Raw genomic sequence first — 23,850 nt, forward strand, 5'->3', positions numbered from 1 at the left:
CACTCGGGGTACAGGATAATGACACGCTGACACTCGGGGTACAGGATAATGACACGCTGACACTCGGGGTACAGGATAATGACACGCTGACACTCGGGGTACAGGATAATGACACGCTGACACTCGGGGTACAGGATAATGACACGCTGACACTCGGGGTACAGGATAATGACACGCTGACACTCGGGGTACAGGATAATGACACGCTGACACTCGGGGTACAGGATAATGACACGCTGACACTCGGGGTACAGGATAATGACACGCTGACACTCGGGGTACAGGATAATGACACGCTGACACTCGGGGTACAGGATAATGACACGCTGACACTCGGGGTACAGGATAATGACACGCTGACACTCGGGGTACAGGATAATGACACGCTGACACTCGGGGTACAGGATAATGACACGCTCACACTCGGGGTACAGGATAATGACACGCTCACACTCGGGGTACAGGATAATGACACGCTCACACTCGGGGTACAGGATAATGACACGCTGACACTCGGGGTACAGGATAATGACACGCTCACACTCGGGGTACAGGATAATGACACGCTCACACTCGGGGTACAGGATAATGACACGCTCACACTCGGGGTACAGGATAATGACACGCTCACACTCGGGGTACAGGATAATGACACGCTCACACTCGGGGTACAGGATAATGACACGCTCACACTCGGGGTACAGGATAATGACACGCTCACACTCGGGGTACAGGATAATGGACACACTCACACTCGGGGTGCAGGATAATGACACGCTCACACTCGGGGGTTATTGTCAGTAGCCTAATCTTCCCATACCTCGATTAGTGATCCTTCTGAGCGCATAATTTTATACACCATGACCAAGGGGATACACAGCATGGAGGACAGAGCTAGGAACCAGCCCAGCCCAATGGCCCAGTCTGGATATGTGTAATACTTGTTGTACATCAGGGGGGTATATTTGGCTAAAGAGAAGATGAAGCACCCCTGAAAACAAAACATAATAAGCTCATTAGTGAAGGTAGCCGCCCTTCTTCCAAGACTATCCTAAAACCAATTTTGGAGTGGAGGATTAAGGCTACGTCTACACGACGACAATAAGTCGCGCGACAGATAGGGCAGTGTTTTTCAACCACTGTGCCGCGGCACACTAGTGTGCCGTGAGATATTGTCTGGTGTGCCGTGGGGAAAAATTCCAATTTGGTCTATTTGTGAGCTGAAGCCGCATGTTACGGACTATATAGCTCCGGTGTCACTGTCCTGTTACAGTCTGACAGGAGGAGACATCGCAGTAGATCACCGATGCGCAGAAGAGCGCCGATGGATCTGATTATCGCGTCGCAGCGCAGAGGAGCGCTGAGTGATGGATCTGGAGGAGACATGAGCAGAAGAGCGCTGATTAATGGATCTGGATGGAGAAGCGCGCCTTAGGTGTGACGGACAGCGGCTATCTGGAGGAGACAAGCACAGTAAGTACTGAGTGACAGTGAGACAGGAGCAGATACAGTGATGGACAAGTTTTTGAAAAGGAAAGAACTGGACTCTGAACAAAATTCGGAGCCAGATGAGAGCCCAAGTATGAGTGGGGATCAAAAGAAAGCAAAGATGGTTAGCTCAAGCAAATTCTCTGGCACAAGGCAATATAGCGAAAGCTATATTTCATTTGGATTTACTTTCACCGGAGATGCAAAGAAACCAACTCCACTGTGCTTGGTGTGTGGTGAAAAGCTATCTAACAGTGCTATGGTCCCAAGTAAACTTAAACGCCATCTCCAAACGAAACACCCTTCGCTTCAAAACAAGAATGCGGACTATTTTGTTCGCCTGCGTGAAAACACAGAGAAACAGGCAACTTTCATGAGAAAAACCACAAAGGTAAATGAAAGAGCTCTTAAAGCTAGCTATCACGTTGCTGAACTTATAGCTAAGTCAAAAAAGTGGTGGTGTGCCTCGTGATTTTTTTCATGAAAAAAGTGTGCCTTTGCACAAAAAAGGTTGGAAAACACTGAGATAGGGCACAACTACACTGCAACATTTGTAGCACCAATGTCGCGCGACAATTTTTATAATGGCAGTCTATGGTGTCGCACTGCAACATGCAACAGTCGCAGAAAAATCCATCTCGAATGGATTTTCTGCGACTGTTGCGTCGCAGTATGTTGCAGTGCGACACCATAGACTGCCATTATAAAAATTGTCGCACGACATTGGTGCAACAAAATGTCGCGCGACAAATGTCGTCGTGTAGACGTAGCCTAAAAGGGTTTTCCAAGATTTTAATACTGATGGATGATCAGTATCTGATTAGTAGGGGTCACATAGCTTACCAAGCACAGTGCTGTACACTGTATAGCGGCCGTGCTTGGTATCGTGCTCGGCCCCATTCACTTCAATGAGGCTGAGCTGTGTCTAGGCCATGCGACCGATGAAAGTGTCATCACTGGCCTAGGAAAAGCTGAGGGAGGGCGAAGGCACTACAGCCTTCTGACCCCCACCAATCAGATACTTTCAAGTCTCGGAAAACCCCTTTAAAGGGGTCACTGCAGCCAATGACTGGCCTCAGCAGTGACATTTCCTCATGGGGCAGATGACAGTGATGTACCACTTGGGGACATGTCACCAGAAACCAGTCATTGACTTCAGCGGCACACATGGTCATGTCTTTGTGTGAAAAGAGCGGTGGAGAGCAGATGAGTATGGATTTCTCCACAGGTTCAGCTGACTTAAGGGCAAATTTGAAAATAAAAAGGCTGGACAACCCCCTTAATGCCTGCCATATGGATTAGATAGCTGTCAGCAGAAGGTATAATTAGCCAACCAATCTCTCCTGACCAGGCTATAGACATTCAGACGACGTTTACCTAGTGTAGGGATCAGCATCCTCCAGCTGTTCTGAAACTACAACTTCCAGAATCCTCCTTTCACTTCTATGGGAGTTACAAAAACAGCTGAGCAGGCGTGCATGCTGGGAGTTGTAGTTTCTTCACAGCAGCTGGAGTGCCGCAGGTTGCTGATCCCTGACCTAGTGTGTTTGGCCAGCTCAAGCCTGACCACGCCAATCCCTAGAGCTTCAATATGGACAGACTGCATTTTATTGTTATTCCTACAGGGGGCATTGCAGCACAGATTATAAAAGAGTTGTCCAAAAGTGGAGGGGCACTCACCAAACAGAGCAGAGGAGTGATCACACACCAGCTCCACTTCATCCATGGCCCTGGTCGGTAGCCAATCATATCCTCAATATTGTCATAGAATTTATCAGCGCCTGCAGAGTGACAACCAGGGTAAGACATGCTGGAAGCACCAGGAGTACAATCAGCTTATTGGACGTAAGACTTACCATAAACCCAGGCTACAGCAATACATTCAAAGAATGCAACCCACAGGAGGCAGACACCACTTGCTGCATAGTAGTCAAAAAGTTGGAATACGTACATGCCACCCTGTGTGAGGCAAAGGAGAAGGTTACCAGGCTGCAGACACCGTGCCCAAGCAACATGCCCTGTAGTTTCAAGGGCAGCACAGTAAACAACATAGATATTTCACTCAACAGCAGCGCTCAGGGTAAGTGACTTTGCCTGCGAGTCCTCATTTACAATCCACGGTTAACACTGGGGAACCTGTGCGGTGGCGGTAAATGGCACATATGGAAATAACTGGGCAACCATGTAATATCTCTAAGTCTCAACCCATAGAAAAATATTTCTGCTCACTATAACGAGAGGAAAATGCTGGTATCCAAAAACTGACTTGGTATTAGAGTGAAAAATTAGGTTTGCTTCATTTCCTACATCACAAAATGAAGACTGAAAAAAAAAAAATGCCCACGGCGCATAGAGAGAGCAAATACACGGTTTATCTGGACGCTCGCCACACGGCTCGCATGCTCACAGCTTCTCTTGGATACAAATATTTTGGCCCTATTCCATTCTCCTGCCATAGCTGAGATCCCAGAAACTCCTGGTATTTTACCACCTCCCAAGGGCACTTGCACTGACTGGAGAGATTTTGACTGATCCCATCTCTAGCTGCTATACAGCCTGAGATAGAGCCGTTAGTAGCTAGGACGTATTCCTTAACTCCTTTGCTACTGAAGAGAAAATTAAATGGCAAATATTGGAGCTGGTACAAATTAAATACTGGTCTCCTGCTGGTGATACTGCCTAGGTACCGGTATGGTAGCAATCCTAATTAAGGGTAAGACCAGAATGGGCAGCCAAAAAGTACAGTGGCATGTGGCCGCTGCAGTTTTCACACTGAATGTTAGTGGATGCTTCAGCTGGCTCGGAAAGCCATTTCAACCGCAATGCCAATTGTAAAAGGTGCTGCTAGGCCACTACTAATTGCGGGCCGCACGTGTACTTGCTGTGGTTTAAGCTGCAAGAACAGGTGCAACCTGGACACAGTACAGATACCCTTAAACTGTGATTGTGATCGCAGGTACCCCCTCCTCTCAGGCGCTCTGCATTATATCGGCCCATGTAAAACGAGAACACACATCTTGCCCCATTTCAGCTTTGAAGCTGTAACCCTAGCAGTGAAATGCACCAGGAAGAACATCGTAGGGCCCTTGGTACTTACTTCTGTGACCATAGTTAACCCCAGAAGATAGCTGAGGATACACACAATAGCGATGAAGATCTCTCGCCTGTGACCCTTCCGTAGGAAGGACGGGTACAGATCAACTAAGGACGTGATCTGTCCTTCAACTTCAACAAACTGTTGGGGGAAACAAGACAGCCATCAAAGAGAGGGTGAGGGCGAGTCCAGGTGCTGCCACCAAGGTTGTCACAAATCATGCATGCATGACGCGGTCAGACCGTGCTAATGATTCATTGTGGATTTGAAAGCATATGGATGAGGTTTAGAAAATCCTCTGTACCGGAATCTGCCTTGGATTTTATCTGCACGAGTCTACTGGTAAAATCCACAGCAGATCTGCCAGGTTATCTAAGTGAATATGTTGGCGGCGGTTTCACAGAGTGAACCTAATATGCGCTGCCGCTCCATTCATTCTCTATGGCACTGCTGGAAATTGCTGAGCACACTGACTGGCAATTTCCAGTAGTCCCATAGAGCATGAATGGAGCAGGAAACGCTAGTTCATCAGGCGATTCTGCCATTCTTGCAGGCACCTAAATTATCGTTTCTGGGGAGCAGATTGTGCCGTCTAAACAGCGATCTGCTGCCCAGAAACAATGCAGCTGCATTAGGACGGGCGACCACAATAGCCATCTCTCGTCCTCATACTGTGGAGGAGATTTCTGCATGTAAATACAGAGCATCAATCCACTAAACGAGCAGCTGACTGTCAGGAAGGGGCGCTTCCTTCCCGATAATCTGCTGCTCCTCGGTGCAAGCAAATGCGCCTTGACCGTCACCAAATTCGCTCTGGGGACGCTGGGACCTCTTTTTTGTTATTCGTGGGGGTCCCACTGATGCTTATCACCTATCCTGTAAATAGGTGGTGAGTTCTTATGGTAGGACAACCCCTTTAATAACACCAGTCGATGTCTAACAAAGTGAAGGTGTGAATGGGAACCTTTCTGGTGGTGTGGATTGATCATTTTGTGTTAAAATACACTAGAACAAGCATGCTCAACCTGCGGCCCTCCAGCTGTTGCAAAACTACAACTCCCATCATTCCTGGACAGCCAACAGCTATCAGCCTACAGAAGGGCATGGTGAGAGTTGTAGTTTTACAACAGCTGGAGGGCCGCAGGTTGAGCATCCCTGCACTGGGATAAAACAGATTTTTGTAGTGTTTACATGGTAAAATTCTGCCAGGCTGCAGCCACCACTAGGGCAGCAAAGGTTTTAGTGCATACAAATTTGGAGGCTGTACACATCCATGAGTATAGAGCTCCCCCTAGTGGCAGCCAGAACGTGATCTAGTCCAAACGTCACACATAAGGACTATAAATGAGTTTTTTGTGAGTCCATTTTGGGGTTACTTACCTGGCTATCTAGTCCAAGCAACAAAAGCATTATGAAGAAGAGTATTGCCCAGAAAGTGGGCAGAGGCATCATAGAAACAGCTTTGGGATATGCAATGAACGCCAAGCCAGGACCTAGAAGAATAATAAAAGGGGAAGGGGTGGGAGACAACATATTCAGTCTAGTTCTGTACAAGGTGGAGGACTCAGCGCTCTGACTGAATGATGACCTATCTACAGTGGCTACCAACCAGGCGATTACTACCAATCCTTTCTTGAGGGGTTCAACCTGCTCTAGGGTAATAACTGTGTGCAAGGGAAAGGAGCAAATTCTCAGTTGATGTCACATTATCTCTCATCCCCCTTGTAATCCGGCTACACAGTGGAGAACCTCTCGACTACTGCACTGGAGGCAATGCGGCACACAACGCAGCTGAAACAGTTCTAGGAAAATGCTCCCGGAGCTGCTTCTACAGCAAACCACACCGCATTTCCATACTGAGGTCAAGCGGGGAGAAGGAATAGGACAGAATAGAACAGGCTAGGCTGTCGGTTTAAACAACCTGCTGCTATCAACCAATGCAAATAAAATGGTACATGTGAACAATACAGCTGAACTCCCATAATGTACTGCACCGTGGGAATTGTGGTTTTTCTCGCATCAGATAAAAAAATACCCACAATGCACCAGCAAAGATTTCTGAACCGGAAGCATGAAGCCCGACAGCAATTGTGAATGTAGCTCTGGACGGGAATGGAGTATAAGACACAATGTAACTGTGGATTAGTTAAAAGATAAGTAAAGTATCTACAATGTTACTCAATATTAGATGTCGACTACATCACGATAATGGAGCCGCGGCTCTGGCATTAACATGGGCGTTTCTACCTTCATTATCCGGGTGACGGGAGGATTTGTACAAACCAATAAGGGATGAACAAATGCTGTACCGCGAAGGTCAAAGAAGACTCGTTACAGTTTACGCAGTTGACTTTTGGCTTTTTGCAGCTTCTAGTGGCTCACGTCTTGTGCCCCCTTCTGTATGTGAATTACTGAATGCCCAGAAAGAGAGGGGGCAGCCACTCCTGCCCATTATCATATGCACAGGATGCAGTGGTAACTATACTGTCTTTATCTGCAATGGTGCCAAGACAAATGGTAAGCATCTCATGTTTTTACTAGGCTGCTGATTTACATAGAAGAGGGGCTAGAAGGTGAACTCTTGCATTAGGTGATGGGGTGCATAAGGGGGCCTCACAACAAGTCTTGTTGCAAGGACCACCTTCAGCCATGGCAGCAGCTACTAAGTTGGGGGGGGGGGGGACCACACCCTGGCTTCTAGGCAGAGTCGTGGTATGGCCACAAGTGGCATAAACGCTGCAGATCTTCTACTGCAAAACTGCATGCAGAAAATCCGCAGTGTTTTACAGTGGCAGCAAAGTGGACAAGACAAACAAATCTTATCTGCATGCTACGTGAGAAAACAACCACAGTAATTGACCTGTGATGCAGGTTTTAAATCTACAAGACATCAATTCGTGCTGCGGGTTTCCACCATGGATTTCACTCTTTGCAATGCATAGTGTGAAATCCGCCCTGTGTTGAGCTGCAGGCCTGAGAAAGGAGAGAAAGGAGACACGGAGCACCTCCAGATCCCGCTTCCTTACTCTGTGCTACAAAGAGGGGGTGATGCAGCGCTGCTCCCCCACATTAGCTGTAGGAGCTGCGTACTGGCATATATGAACGTGCCAGGTGAATGCAGCCGACAGGAATGTTTATCATCCCCCCAAATAATAGTGACAACTATACTGCGCTACCAATAACCTTCCTGTGACGTAGATAGGGTGCAATAAATCAATGGGCGTGCGTCTACATTTGGGGATCACTCAGACACTTTTTTTTGTTCCCTTTATCTGTGGGATCATAGCTTGGTACGGGTTCTGTCACTCAGCTCTCCAGCAGTCGGCGACAGACCTCACCGTATCGTGGTCATACAGTACCTGACTCTGCCACATCAGCAATGTCCACCCCTTGCTCTTGTGCCATGAAGCCCAGGACGGAAAAAATTGCGAAGCCAGACACAAAACTGGTACCGCTGTTGAGGCATCCCAGCAGCAAACAGTCCCTATGTCACACACATGTCACGGAGCAGTGTTAATGACCAACAGCAAAGCCCGCACACCACCCTCCCCCTCCTACCACCGACTTGCCTATAGCAGTTGTACTTGTACTTGTTGTAACTCCCCAGAGACGTCATGGCTCCCAGACAGATGGCGTAGGAAAAGAAAATTTGGGTGCCAGCATCAATCCAGACCTTATGGCAAAAGGAGATGAAATGTAGAATAAAAGGGATGAGTAATTAGTCATAAACTGTAAAAGCTGAAGCCTCTGCCTGTGTCCCCATGACAAGACTTCCTGTTCCCTGGTAGCTCTACATGGAAACTGGGCTTTAGAGGAGGCAATCAGATTTCTCTTATTTTCTTACCTGTGCTTGAAAAATGAAATCTGGATTTTGGTTGCAAGCTATGAAGCCCAGTGTCCCTATGATAACACCGAGCTGCCTGAGCACAGAGACAGGAAGTGTTGTCATGGGGGCATATGACCGGAGTCTGTTGCTACCTCCAATGAGGATTAAGAGATTTCAATAGTTTTTGCACACTTTTTACACTAAAGGGGCTCTAATGGTGATCAACAGAAAGATGAATGTACCATATTTAAGGACTGCAAATGCAGCAATTATCTAGTTAATATGGGCAGGAGCCATCCGAAAATACAGCAGGACAGCTGCGGAGAGGTTTTCAGCCCTTAACCCTTTCCCCGCCAAGGACATATCTCATAAATCTTTGCAGGGTGGCAATTCCGTAGCCTAGGATGTACCACAAACATCCGTGCTACTGATGGCTAGGTCACTGTGTAACAGCTAGCCCACAATCTCACCTTTAAAAGAACACAGAGATCGAGGCCCTAGCTGTGATATATCACAGGTTAGAGCCCTTAGTGAGAGCTGAATATATACCTGCAACTTTCATTCCTCACCCGATTTCTAACTGTTCTAACTCACATATTATCAGCTTTAAAATAAGACCTGGCATGAATCTCTAGCTGTTACACAGCCCGAGATATGCCAGCAGCAAGCAGCCCTCCCCAATTCACCCAGCTGAGACGTCAGCCAGAGGAGGAGAGGATGCAGGGGCAGCGGGTATATGCCTGCAGGATAAAGAGGCACACACAGAGCCTTCTCTCTCCCTATGTGACTGTACATGGTCCCAAGGGGAAGTTAACATGCATGTTATCAACCGCCTTTCCCCCATCAATCAGAGAGCATTCTTGCTCTGTGACTGTCCTATATGGGAGGTTATTTTTCCAGAAAGGGAGTAGTTGAGCGCTTGCTCATCTTATCACCCCTCTGCACCTATTTAGGACCCAGACGTTTACCAGCGTCCGGATCACAGAGCAAAATAAGTTGCACCAAACATCAATGAAGTTTGCATTTTACGCTGCGCCTATCCTGTCCATACCCGATCTTTAGTGTAAAATATACGTAACGCTTCTCGGTGATACCTGCTACACTGATAGCGATAAAGATTATCGCCGGAGAGGAATATCTAATATAGATCAGACAGATGGAAAAAGGCATTTTCCAGATTCCAATTAACAATTTGGTTAGAAAAAAACCCACAATATTCAGCAGCTTCTCAGACAGGTGTAATACTGGGGATTTTTTGGTTTCCAGTTTGAAACCAGAATTTTTTTTCCCAGCTTAAAACCCGATTTTTGGCCTTTCCAGTTCTGGTGATTTTATGAAGGCATCTGCATGTAAATTTAGGCCTGTGTGGTATGTATGAACTATGCACAATATTTATTTTAAGAGGTGAGGTGCATATCACTTTCTGCTTGGGTCATACTTTTACCCACTAATATCAATATTTTTGCAACTTTTATATATATATTTAAAAAAAAAACACTGACGCAAGGTTGCATATAGGTTTCTGTTTGTATGATGTGCCAAGTGGCATTTTGACAGGTGTATACTTTCAGAAAATCTATGGGTATTGGGGAGGGGGAGGGGTTGTATGATTTTTTTTTCATTTTGTCATTTATGTTTTATTTGTACATGTCAAAACTGTCCTGGTTACCAGAGCTGCAAGATGTCCAAACACCCCTAGCAGCAAAAGGGTTAAAGAGCATGCATAAGATTAGAAAAAACACAGCTGCTTTCCTCCTTAAGGATTTATGTACATGGCCGTAGCCACAAAATACGGTTACCGGCCATGTGCGTTCCGGGTTTTGCGGAACAGAACTTTCTGCCATCTATAGAACAGTCCTATCCTTGCTGGTAAAACGGACAAGTATAGGACATGCTCTATTTTTCTGTGTCGCAGAAAGGACATACAGATGCGGAGAGCACGCAAGGTGTGCTGTCCACATCTTCTACGGCCCCATTGAAGTGAATGGGTCCGCATCCAACCCGCAACACATGCGGATCAGATGTGGACAAAAAACACAGTCATGTGCATTAGCCCTTAGGGTGCCTTCACGGAAGGCAAATTTTGTTGCAGTAAATTTCTGCAACTGAAAATCCGTTCCAGTCATCTGAATGAGTTTGTTTTGGCAGGAAGCACATGGATTTCTACAAGCGCCATTCAAATGAGCGGAACTGATTTCAGTCACAAACCTAAGGGTGCCCTCACATGCAGAGGATTTTGTGCCAGAAATTTCCGGAACAAAAAATCCGTTCCGCTCATTTGAATGGCGAGGCAAGCACATGGATTACTGCAAGATTCATTCAGGTGAATGGAACTGATTTTTAGTCATGGAAATTTCTGCCAAATAATCCACAGCGTGTGAAGGCGCCCTAAGATGAGGCTGGATGTGCTATGGCGGCTGCAGCGCCACGGCCCATAAAGTGGACCCAGGCTCACAAGGAAGTGAAGGCCATTTAGCTGAAGTATTTTATAGAAGTGATGTATGTGCAGATCCCTAATGTATAAGAGGAGAATTCCCCTTGCGGTTGCTCCTTAGCAACTATCACCAATGCGGATTCCTGTGTGCTTATGGCTTTTTTACTTTTTGCACAATTGGTCTCTTTGGTATTTGAATGTGAAACTAGTAAGGCTGTCAGAGGCTCAATCTAAAGCCTCCACCGACAGCCTCGTCCAATTTGACAGTAGAGAAAGCCCTGGTGACAGAACTCCTTTGTAAATCATGACCCAGTGATGTCTGCTAAGGAGCAACTGTGGCAATATTAAAGGCTTGTGACGATATCTCCACCCTTATACACGTGATCAAGGGTATAGAATGTTAGGGATCCCTAGCACTGAGTGCAAACATGGCTGCTCACTCATAGAAAATAGTTTCTGTTGAAGAGAGGACAGGCGCACCCACCTGAGGGTCTCCTAAGCGGCTGACGTCTGGGTAAAGATAAAATTTGATCCCTTCCGAAGCTCCGGGTAGGGTGACCCCGCGGATCAGCAACACAATAAGCATAATGAACGGAAACGTGGCTGTGAAATATACCACCTGGCGGGAGAACATAAGACAACGTGGTGAGGGGCACAGACGCAATGGCAGACTCCTTACCTGAAAAGCGATAACCGAGATGATGCTGCGTTTCTTTCTTACCTTCCCGGTGGAGCGGACACCTTTCCATATACAGAAAAAACAGATGACCCAAGTTAGCAGGAGGCACAGCGCCAGGTCCCACTTCAAGACACCTACATCATCAATTCCCTTTGATAAGCTAAGAACTTTATTCCTAAAAGAAGACGAGAAAACACAATCAGCGTCACAGGAGAGAGAGAGTCAAGAGATTAAAATACAGAAATACATCAAAAACTTAATAAAATGCAATAATGTGATGAAGTCTGGTCTTTGCCACACAATGCTTGGAGTATAAATCCAATGTACCCATAGGTCCCCATTCACAGAGGCCAATAGACTGTAAGCCCCACTGGGGACAGAGCGATGCTAATGTCTGTAAAGTGCTACACAATATGTCAGCGCTATATAAGTGCATAAAACTAATCAAATAAATGCCGTGAACACAGGAAAATAATATGTCTTTTATTTCAGTGTGAATGACCGAGAACATCTATTATTGGGATCTCACTCAGATTTCCACAGACCACGGATGGCAAAGTCCCGCTATACTCTCCCTTCACTCACCGTCTCCCCCCTATCCAATTGTGTAATGCAGTCCTGGCATTCATGAGGCAGGGGGTTCTATGACAGAAATATAACTGGGGCATTTCCTTGTAATAGCCCATGCCACCACGGAAAACCATAGTCACCCGATAGGAGAGCCCAGTGCTTGTTCATTCAATTGAAAAAAGGAGACTAGGGGTCTGAAAAAGGCCCATAAAATCATACAGACCATACTAGTGACTTGACCAATCTGGCCGAAAGTCATCCCCTGCAGTACCAGGAATAGACAGCAGGGGTCGCTGTATGGTTGTGTGAGAGCCGTCAGGTGCCCATGTTACTGAAGACTTAGGCCTCTTACGGAGCATCGCACCATTTTGCAAGCAAGCTCAGTCAGTTTTGTCTGCGATTGCGTTCAGTTTTTCAGTTTTTTCTGCGCGGGTGCAATACATTTTGATGCGTTTTTCACACGCGTGATAAAAAACTGAAGGTTTACAAACAACATCTCTTAGCAACCATCAGTGAAAAACGAATCGCATCCACACTTGCTTGCGGATGCGATGCGCTTTTCACGCAGCCCCATACACTTCTATGGGGCCAGGGCTGTGTGAAAAACGCAGAATATAGAACATGCTGCGATTTTTACGCGACGCAGAAGTGATGCGTGAAAAACAACACTCATGTGCACAGACCCACTGAAATAAATGGGTCAGGATTCAGTGCGGGTGAAATGCGTTCACGTAACGCATTGGACCCGCTCGTGTGAAAGGGGCCTTAGGCCTCCTGCACACGAATGTGTGCGCCCCGTGGCCGTGCTGCGGGCCCGCAATGCACAAACACCGACCGTGGGGCAGCCGCAGCGGATCGCGGACCCATTTACTTTTAATGGGTCCGCGATCCGCCCGTTCTGGGAACATGTCCTATCTTTTTGGGGAACTGAAGTACAGGACGAAACCCCCACGAAAGCACTCTGTAGTGCTTCCGTATCTCCGGATTTGCGGACCCATTGAAGTGAATGGGTCTGCATCCGTGATGCGGAATGCTGACAGAACGGCGCCAGTGTATTGCAGGTCCGCAGCACGGGCCATCTACGGTCGTGTGCAATAGGCCTTACTTCTCGCCCTCATTATGGTTCCTACTCCGACCATTAATCGCAGAGTTTTTTTTTAAGTTTGCAGCCTAACAGACACCTGGAATGTTTGGCAAAGAGTTGCCCCTTGTGCACCACATAACGAGGCGAGGGGGGCACGCTGCAAACTTCAATGGGAATCAAGGCAGAAAATGCATCCAGCGGGACGGTAGTATGTAAAAGCTGAAATCCCACCGGTCCCTGGTCTCATGGTCTAATGGTCCAGCTTTACCAGGCTCCTGAACATCAGACCTGCAGTGGTTTGTAGTCGTACTCTCCCTGTAGGAGCTGTTGTCACCCAGCTTCCCGAGAATCCTGAATGGCAGATCCGACCAATCACGAGATAAAAAAAAAAAAAGGGAGAGAGATTTGCCATTGGGGAATTCAGCGAAAGCCAAGTGCAACCTTTGTGGGAGCTGAAATAGCAGCCGTATTGGTTCTACTCAGCTTTCCCAGAATGAGATACAAGAATTTTGCTTTTGCAGTTCAGTCCCGGGGACGAATCTTCTACTAACCGCAGGAAAATGCTGACGTCTCAGAGTCCGGCTGTAAACACATCTATTCCGACCCCCACTTCCTGAACATCTGCGGGTCCTGAGAGAACTCTGTCCGTGACCACAATCTACTGCTAAATAAACACTGCAAAAAGGAGCCGTGCGTCCCCGTACATGTAATGCCTCTGAATAATAACAATGGCGCCATAGTCAGAAAAATGTTCTTAATCTCTTCTGAAGTATGGAAACCATCAGCAAGCAGGCCAGCTGCTGATAAAGCTTTTGTATCTATTTTTACTTTATGTTCTGATGCTTTAGTACTAATACTCTGAATGTCAGGGACCACACAACTTCCCAATCAATATGGAAGAGCCTCCAGCAAGAAGGGAATTCCTCATTCAACCAATGAAGAACAGCGGCCACCTTGAGCCCTTTAAGACACCGGAGTTTCCCTTTAAGGGCTCATGCACACAAACTTATTAGTGTCCATTCTCTTTCGTATGTCCATTCCACAAAAGTATAGAACATTTTCTATTATTGTCCACATTACAAGGATTGGACTGTTCTATTAGGTGCCAGCTGTTCCATTCCGCAAAATAGGGAATGCACACGGACGCCATCCGTATTTTTTGCAGGCTGCAAAATACATACGGCCGTGTGCATGAGCCCTAAGGAATGAAGTGGTTAAAAAAAGGCAAAAAGTATCACAAACCAATCCATGTATTAAGCCTGTCAAAAAAGAAAAAGTTGCCTTTTGCACCCTTGTATTTTATATTTTTTTTGTATCAGAATGTCCACATTGGTTCTTCTTGGAGAGAGAAGAGACTTATGCCAACGATCGGCCCCATGCAGGAACCAAGCACGTACTCTGCTCGCCAAAGCCAAGACAGGCTGGCTCCGAGTCTGGCAGTCAATAATTAACCGACAGGGCAAATAAAGCTGTCACTAGATAACTTTACACAGAGTGGGTGGGAGTCATTGACATGGAAAGTCCCATGGGTGTTGTAGTACATTGTGTACAGTTCAGAGTGGCCATATCTTTTTATGGCGGGGGTGTGTGTGAACAATATTTGCAGACCAATTCTCCTAACCCGGCATCAATGGCCTGATCGGTGCTGGATTAACAGCTGACATGTAGAGGCAGATGACCTTCGAGAAGACCAAAATTTAAAGGGGTTCTCTGGAATTTTCATATTAAATTACCTATCCTCAGGATAGGTCGTCAATATGAGATTGGTGGGGGTGCAGGGGATTCAGCTATCTGTGTAAGCCGCTGCGGTCACCAGACCTCCGGTGAGCGCTGCCGCCTCCTCACAGCTTACCAAGCACAGTGCCGTCCACTGGATAGTGGCTGCGCTTGGTATTGCAGTTCAGCCCCATTCACTTGAATAGAACGTATTGGCCCCATGACCAATTAACGTGACGTCACAAGGCCTAGGAATAGGTCTAAGAGTTCATGGAGCACCGCTGCCTCTTCGTACAGCTGAATGACGAGGGTCCCGGATCTGGTATTTATGACCTATGGTGAGGATAGGCTATCAATATCAAAATCCTGGAAAACCCCTTTAAGAAACGTAATAGATTATCGTTATATTATGTCTCATCAACCAGCTTTCCCAGACTCCTGAGAGCCAGGCTTGTCTGGTTATGTTCCCCCACCTGCCACATCACTGTATAACTAGGCAGATTTTCCACTCAGTAGTCTAGAAAAGCTGAATAAATAAAAGGAAGCAACCTGACATCAAGGAAGAACCAATGGCCGCCCACATTAATTGCTCCAGATATGGGCAGCCAGCAGAAGCCGCTTTGGGGGCCACAGTAAAGATTGTGATTGGATCTATACGTCCAGTATAAGGCTACTTGGTTTCTGTTTGTGAGATCCGTTCAGGGCTCAGCGGTCCAAAACGGATCAGTTTTGTCCTAACGCATTCTGAATGGATAAGGATCCGCTCACAATGCCTCTGTTCAGCCTCCATTCCGCTCTGGAGGGCGGACACCAAAACACTGCTTGCAGCGTTTTGGTGTCCGCCTGACGATGCAAGGCAAACAATGTAAGTCAATGAGGACGGATCCGTTTTCACGGACACAATTTGGCACAATAGAAAACGGAACCGTCCTCCATTGACATTCAATGGTGTTCAAGACGGATCAGTTTGGGCAATGTTAAAGATAATACAAACAGATCCGTTCTGAACGGATGCATGCGGTTGTATTATCGGTGCGGATCCGTCTGTGCAGATCCATGACGGATCCGCACCAAACGCGAGTGTGAAAGTAGCCTAAAGCAGATGACGCCTTTAGCTTTCATGTTCTGCAATTTTCTAATTCCTCATCACTTTCAAGATTTCTGCAGGGAATCGAAATAAGATAAAACCCTGTTTTGTGTACGCCCAGATGACACAAATGCAAGGCTGGATGGGTTTCCAGTCACTGAACATAGACCATGAGTTTTCATTCAATGGCAGCAAGCAGACATATTGAAAAGTTACTGAAACAAATTGTATTAAAAAGTTGCAGATCATTTTCTTTTGGCTGATACTAATTATATGTTAAAATCTTAGGTTAGTTTCAAACTAGTGCTAGACGCGTCCACTAGGCTGTTTCGGCAGGGAGCAGCCTGCCGGAGAGGTCTGGATCCGGAAGATATATGTAACAGTCAGGAGTCACCTTGCAGAAAAAGGTTTCTGTTTGGTGCAATTATCTTGTAAGGCTACTTTCACATTAGCGGTTTTTGAGGATCCGTCATGGATCTGCAAAGACGCTTCCGTTACAATAATACAGCCGCATGTATCCGTCATGAACGGATCCGGTTGTATTATGTCTTCTATAGCCATGACGGATCCGTCTTGAACACCACTGAAAGTCAATAGGGGACGGATCCATGTTCTATTGTGTCAGAGAAAACGGATCCGTCCCCATTAACTTACAGTTGTGCTCATAAGTTTACATTCCCTTGCAGAATTTATGATTTCTTTACCATTGTTCAGAGAATATGAATGATAACACAGACACTTTTCTGTCACTCGTGGTTAGTGGTCGGCTGAAGCCATTTATTGTCAGACAACTGTGTTTACTCTTTTTAAATCATAATCACAACACAAACTCCCCAAATGACCCTGATCGACAGGTTATATACCCCAGTTCTTAATACTGTGTATTGCCCCCTTTAACATCAATGACAGCTTGAAGTCTTCTGTGGTAGTTGTGGATGAGGCCCTTTATCTTCTCAGCTGGTAAAGCTGCCCATTCTTCCTGGCAGAAAGCCTCCAGTTCCCCTAAATTCTTGGGCTGTCTTGCATGAACTGCAGGTTTGAGGTCTCCCCAGAGAGGCTCAATGATATTGAGGTCTGGAGGCTGAGATGGCCACTCCAGAACCTTCACTTTATTTTGCTGTAGCCAATGACAGGTCGACTTGGCCTTGTTTTTTGGATCATTGTCGTGTTGGAATGTCCAAGTACGCCCCATGCGCAGCTTCCGGGAGGATGAGTGCAAATTTTCCTCCAGTATTTGTTGATACATCACTGCATTCACATTGCCATTAATTCTGACCAAATTTCCCGTGCCTTTGTAGCTCACACATCCCCAAACCATCAGCGATCCACCACCATGTTTCACAGTGGGCACCTGTGAACCTTTCATCATAGGCCTTGTTGACTCCTCTCCAAATGTAGCGTTTATGGTTGTGTCCAAACAGTTCATTTTTAGTCTCATTGCTCCACATGACTTTGTGCCAGAAGGTTTGAGGCTTGTCTCTGTGCTGTTTGGCATATTGTAAGCGGGATACTTTGTGGCATTTGTGTAGTAATGGCTTTCTTCTGGCAACTTGTCCATGCAGCCAATCTTTCTTCAAGTGCCTCCTTATTGTGCCAAACCGCACCACATTCTTTCAGAGTCCTGCATTTCACCTGAAGTTATTGGTGGGGTTTTCCTTGCATCCCGAACAATTTTTCTGGCATATCTGTAAAGAATAAATCAAGGCAACTGGACGTACTGTAGATTTCTTGGATAAATGAGAACCTTCACAGACAATTTTTCTGGCAGTTGTGGCTGAAAGTCTAGTTGGTCTACCTGACCGTGGTTTGGTTTCAACAGAACCCCTACTTTTCCACTTCTCAATAAGAGTTTGAACACTGCCGATTGGCATTCTCAAGTCCTTTGATATTTTCTTATATCCTCTTCCTGTTATATAGAGTTCAACTACCTTTTCCCGCAGATCCTTTGACAATTCTTTTGCTTTCCCCATGACTTAGAATCCAAACAACATCCGCGCAGCACTGGATGAAAGACGCAAGGGTCGGTCAGGAGTCAGGAAAGTCACCGACCTTCTATACACACCCACTAATTACAAGCAAACAGATCACAGGTGAAGATGGTTACCTTTAATAGCCATTGTAACCCTTTTGTGGCAAGTTGTGTGCATGTAATCAGGCCAGGGTATGTAAACTTTTGATCAGGGTCATTTGGGGAGTTTGTGCTGTAATTATGATTTATAAAAAGAGTAAACACAGTTGTCTGACAATAAACGGCTTCAGCCGACCACTAACCACGAGTGAAAGAAAAGTGTCCGTGTTATCATTCATATTCTCTGAACAATGGTTATGAAATCATAAAATTCTGCAAGGGAATGTAAACTTATGAGCACAACTTGTGCATTGTGTGTCAGGACGGATCTGTCTTGCTCCGCACCACATGGCGGACAGAAAAACGCTGCAGGCGGCCTCCAGAGCGGAATGGAGACTGATCGGAGGCAAACTGATGCGTTCTGAGCGGATCCTTTTCCATTCAGAATGCATTAGGGCAAAACTGCTCCGTTTTGGACCGCTGGTGAGAGCCCTGAACGGATCTCAGAAACGGAAAGCCAAAACGCCAGTGTGAAAGTAGCCTTAGGCTACTTTCACACTAGCGCTCGACATCTCTGGCATCCGGCACTGCTGGACGCTGCCTGAAGGCCCGACGGCCCATTAAATATAATGGGGACTGACGGAGATCTGGCCGCAACCTGGCAAATATGCAGAGAATCGGGCGGACAAATATGCCGGTAATCGGCCGGACAAACAGGCTGATTCTCAGCATGTTTGCCGGATGCGGTATAGGGGCCGGTGAGTATCAGGAAGCATTTGGCGGTCTAGCACTAGTGTAAAACTACCCTTCCAAACTATCTGCACCAATCAGAAACCTTTATCTTCAAGGTGAAACTTGAATGTTGTGTATACGGTATCTTGCAGTGTCTGCCCCGTGCATGGACAGCGCGGTGAGACTACATAGACAGACTCGTGTACTCACTCCCAGAACTCTGTCACCGGCGAGGTGAAGTTTGTGGTGTTCAGCGAGAGCCACATGGTCTGGTTCTTCCGGAGCGTGTCCTCCACGCAGTTCTCGGTGTTCCATGACTGGTGACACAGGGCCCATGGCAGCTGACTTTGGAAGGACTGGAACAAGTAATAGACCCCCCAGGCCAGGATAACGATGTAATAGACGTTGAGGAGGGACACGATGATGACGGAGGCATAACCAATTCCTGGAATGGAGGAAACACAAAGAGCATTGGAGATGTCTATGACTATCCAGATTAACATGAAGATACAGAGAATCTGCTGCGTCTTCAGTACAGATCACGTGGAGCCACAGCGCAAGAGACAACGCCACGTAATGGCCACATCTATCAGGACAGTAAAAGGGAAAGTGACGCCTAAGTGTGAGCTGTGCAAGAAGCAGAAGGTTCACAGGGAAGTAATGCCAGGCACAGATATTAACCCCTAATTTATACACACGCTCCGTCATGTACAGGTATACATATACAAACACCAATACATGTATACACTAATCTTCATATACCATTATATACATGCGTGTAGAGATACATACCTCCATACATGCACACACACACATGCATATACTAACATACCTACGCACATACATACAGTTGCAAGAAAAAATATGTGAACCCTTTGGAATGATATGGATTTCTGCACAAATTGGTCATAAAATGTGATCTGATCTTCATCTAAGTCACAACAATAGACAATCACAGTCGGCTTAAACTAATAACACACAAAGAGTTAAATGCTACCATGTTTTTATTGAACACACCATGTAAACATTCACAGTGCAGGTGGAAAAAGTATGTGAACCCCTAGACTAATGACATCTCCAAGAGCTAATTGGAGTGAGGTGTCAGCCAACTGGAGTCCAATCAATGAGATGAGATTAGAGGTGTTGGTTACAGCGGCCCTGCCCTATAAAACACACACACCAGTTCTGGGTTTGCTTTTCACAAGAAGCATTGCCTGATGTGAATGATGCCTCGCACAAAAGAGCTCTCAGAAGACCTACGATTAAAAATTGTTGACTTGCATAAAGCTGGAAAGGGTTATAAAAGTATCTCCAAAAGCCTTGCTGTTCATCAGTCCACGGTAAGACAAATTGTCTATAAATGGAGAAAGTTCAGCACTGCTGCTACTCTCCCTAGGAGTGGCCGTCCTGTAAAGATGACTGCAAGAGCACAGCGCAGACTGCTCAATGAGGTGAAGAAGAATCCTAGAGTGTCAGCTAAAGACTTACAAAAGTCTCTGGCATATGCTAACATCCCTGTTAGCGAATCTACGATACATAAAACACTAAACAAAAATGGATTTCATGGGAGGATACCACAGAGGAAGCCACTGCTGTCCAAAAAAACCATTGCTGCACGTTTACAGTTTGCAGAAGAGCACCTGGATGTTCCACAGCAGTACTGGCAAAATATTCTGTGGACAGATGAAACCAAAGTTGAGTTGTTTGGAAGAAACACACAACACTATGTGAGGAGAAAAAGAGGCACAGCACACCAACCTCAAAACCTCATCCCAACTGTGAAGTATGGTGGTGGGAGCATCATGGTTTGGGGCTGCTTTGCTGCGTCAGGGCCTGGACGGATTGCTATCATCGAAGGAAAAATGAATTCCCAAGTTTAGGGCTCTTTCACACTTGCATTCTTTTCTTCCGGCATAGAGTTCCGTCGTCGGGGTTCTATGCCGGAAGAATCCTGATCAGGATTATCCCAATGCATTCTGAATGGAGTGAAATCCGTTCAGGATGCATCAGGATGTCTTCAGTTCCGGAACGGAACGTTTTTTGGCCGGAGAAAATACCGCAGCATGCTGCGCTTTTTGCTCCGGCCAAAAATCCGGAACACTTGCCGCAATGCCGGATCCGGAATTAATGCCCATTGAAAGGCATTGATCCGGATCCGGCCTTAAGCTAAACGTCGTTTCGGCGCATTGCCGGAGCCGACATTTAGCTTTTTCTGAATGGTTACCATGGCTGCCGGGACGCTAAAGTCCTGGCAGCCATGGTAAAGTGTAGCGGGGAGCGGGGGAGCAGCATACTTACCGTCCGTGCGGCTCCCCGGGCGCTTCAGAGTGACGTCAGGGCGCCCCAAGCGCATGGATCATGTGATCGCATTGGACACGTCATCCATGCGCATGGGGCGCTCTGACGTCACTCTGGAGCGCCCCGGGAGCCGCACGGACTGTAAGTATACCGCTCCCCCGCTCCCCGCTCCTACTATGGCAGCCAGGACTTCAATAGCGTCCTGGCTGCCATAGTAACACTGAAAGCATTTTGAAGACGGTTCCGTCTTCAAATGCTTTCAGTACACTTGCGTTTTTCCGGATCCGGAGTGTAATTCCGGCAAGTGGAGTGCATGCCGGATCCGGACAACGCAAGTGTGAAAGAGCCCTTATCAAGACATTTTGCAGGAGAACTTAAGGCCATCTGTCCACCAGCTGAAGCTCAACAGAAGATGGATGTTGCAACAGGACAACGACCCAAAGCATAGAAGTAACTCAACAAAAGAATGGCTTAAACAGAAGAAAATACACCTTCTGGAGTCCTGACCTCAACCTGATTGAGATGCTGTGGCATGACCTCAAGAAAGCGATTCCCACCAGACATCCCAAGAATATTGCTGAACTGAAACAGTTCTGTAAAGAGGAATGGTCAAGAATTACTCCTGACCGTTGTGCACGTCTTATCTGCAACTACAGGACACGTTTGGTTGAAGTTATTGCTGCCAAAGGAGGTTCAACCAGTTATTAAATCCAAGGGTTCACATACTTTTTCCGCCTGCACTGTGAATGTTTACATGGTGTATTCAATAAAAACATGGTAACATTTAATTCTTTGTGTGTTATTAGTTTAAAGGATAACTGTCACATTTAGACCCTAATTTCAATTTTCATATATGTAGTTACTAATAACATGATATTCCAGAATCGGTTATTATTAGTTTAAAGGATAACTGTCACATTTAGACCCTAATTTCAATTTTCATATATGTAGTTACTAATAACATGATATTCCAGAATCGGTTACTATTAGACCGACTTACCCCATATTTAATAAGATTCAGCCCTTAGCAACCAGTCTGCATAAAACTGCAATTTCACTATTCAGTTAAGATGGCCGCCACTGCCCTCACCCTGATGCTAATCCCGCCTGCCCTCACTAGCCAGTAACAATAGCCCCCCAAAAGTGTCAGTAACCAGAGCCCTCCCCCCTAAAGGGTTAATCTCCTGCAGCACAAAGGGGTCCTCTCACCACATGTTGCTCTCATTTATACACTGAGCAGACGGCAGATCTCCCTTCCCTGGTCTGCGCTGCTTCCACTCTGCATTCTCCAGCTATGCTGAGTGAGGGAGCGTCTGCCAAGCGCAGGGACAGGGAGAAGTGCACACAGCGCAGGCACTGTTATCAGCTGCTGGGGAGGACCTGGCTTTAATCATTTACGTACAGTCCCTGGCTGTCAGTAATGTGACCTTGCACGCAGCCTGCTTCTGCGTGCTCCGTCCTTCAACAGATAGACGGACCATGCCTAGCAACCCTATTTTAAGCACAGGTAAAAGTAGGCAGTACAGGGGACAAAAATGTGGAATTAAGGGGTAATTGAATACACAGTGAAAAGTTGAAATAGGGCCACCAAGGTGATATTAATCACCACAATCCAATACTCTCAAAAAAATATATGACAGTTATACTTTAAGCAGACTGTGATTGTCTATTGTTGTGACTTAGATGAAGATCAGATCACATTTTATGACCAATTTGTGCAGAAATCCATAACATTCCAAAGGGTTCACATACTTTTTCTTGCAACTGTACATCCTCATACACACTGACATAATTTGTCGAGGAGTGTCGGGGCCTCCCCATACACATTAGATTGTCAGATGGTGCAGCAAAAAATTGAGAGCTCCCGAAACACTATACAGCTGCAGACAAAGGACGGCCTCAGCACAACCCCTTGTCCTGGCACAGGTCCGGGTGCTATAAAACGACAGTGTACTACTACTCCCAGCCGAACAGCAGGCATCATGTCATGTCTCACTGCTCACATCACTGTAGTAACTGCAGCCAAATCCCGTAATCCTGGAATCTAAATGTACATTGAGAATCCCTTCACCTCACCAGCAGCAACTACATTATATGTACCATATAGAGACGCCCAAGTGTCGGCGCGTCATTATCCTGTAACCCAAGTGTCGGCGCGTCATTATCCTGTAACCCAAGTGTCGGCGCGTCATTATCCTGTAACCCAAGTGTCGGCGCGTCATTATCCTGTAACCCAAGTGTCGGCGTCATTATCCTGTAACCCAAGTGTCGGCGTCATTATCCTGTAACCCAAGTGTCAGCGTGTCCTTATCCTGTTCCCCAAGTGTCAGCGTGTCCTTATCCTGTACCCCAAGTTCTGGTGTCTCATTGCCCGGTGAATCCCAGGCTCTAGCATTATGATCTTGAGACCGTTGTTGCCGTTATGTCATAGGAGTGAGCCGCAGAATAATGGCTGCTATCGCTGTGGTACAAGGTGTTCTTACCTGTGAAGATTGGACAGATCTTCTCCCAGCAGGTGATTCCACCCTCCGATGTAAACTGTCCCAAAACAACCTCCAGGAAGAACACAGGTAAACCGCCCCCGAAGAGGAAGATGAAATAGGGGATCAAAAAGGCACCTGGAAAATATGTAAAGCCGGCAGAATGAGGTGTTTTCAGAATTTCAGAACTTGAAGTAGTCAGACCGTAGTGTGCAGAGGGCAGGCTATATTGAGATATCTCTCGCTAACATACTCACTGCTATGAGACCAAGTGTCCCTATGATAACACTGCAC

General features: G+C 46.4%; 1 protein-coding gene across 1 annotated transcript in view; it reads right to left on the reverse strand.

The window, feature by feature from the left end:
- Positions 1 to 23,850, reverse strand: part of SLC6A6 (solute carrier family 6 member 6) — a 35,188-nt gene that overhangs the window by 1,610 nt on the left and 9,728 nt on the right. Inside the window, exons 3-13 of the mRNA XM_040408440.1 lie at positions 23,560 to 23,694; positions 18,989 to 19,223; positions 11,564 to 11,696; positions 11,327 to 11,461; positions 8,152 to 8,255; positions 7,942 to 8,066; positions 5,963 to 6,075; positions 4,586 to 4,723; positions 3,345 to 3,447; positions 3,169 to 3,269; positions 821 to 991 (exon numbers count right to left, since the gene is read on the reverse strand). Of these exons, the coding sequence (XP_040264374.1) occupies positions 821 to 991; positions 3,169 to 3,269; positions 3,345 to 3,447; positions 4,586 to 4,723; positions 5,963 to 6,075; positions 7,942 to 8,066; positions 8,152 to 8,255; positions 11,327 to 11,461; positions 11,564 to 11,696; positions 18,989 to 19,223; positions 23,560 to 23,694 (1,493 nt within the window). The remainder of the gene's footprint in view (positions 1 to 820; positions 992 to 3,168; positions 3,270 to 3,344; positions 3,448 to 4,585; positions 4,724 to 5,962; positions 6,076 to 7,941; positions 8,067 to 8,151; positions 8,256 to 11,326; positions 11,462 to 11,563; positions 11,697 to 18,988; positions 19,224 to 23,559; positions 23,695 to 23,850) is intronic.

This window comes from Bufo bufo, chromosome 9 (genome assembly GCF_905171765.1).
Source record: "Bufo bufo chromosome 9, aBufBuf1.1, whole genome shotgun sequence".
NCBI classification, from domain to species: Eukaryota; Metazoa; Chordata; class Amphibia; order Anura; family Bufonidae; genus Bufo; species Bufo bufo.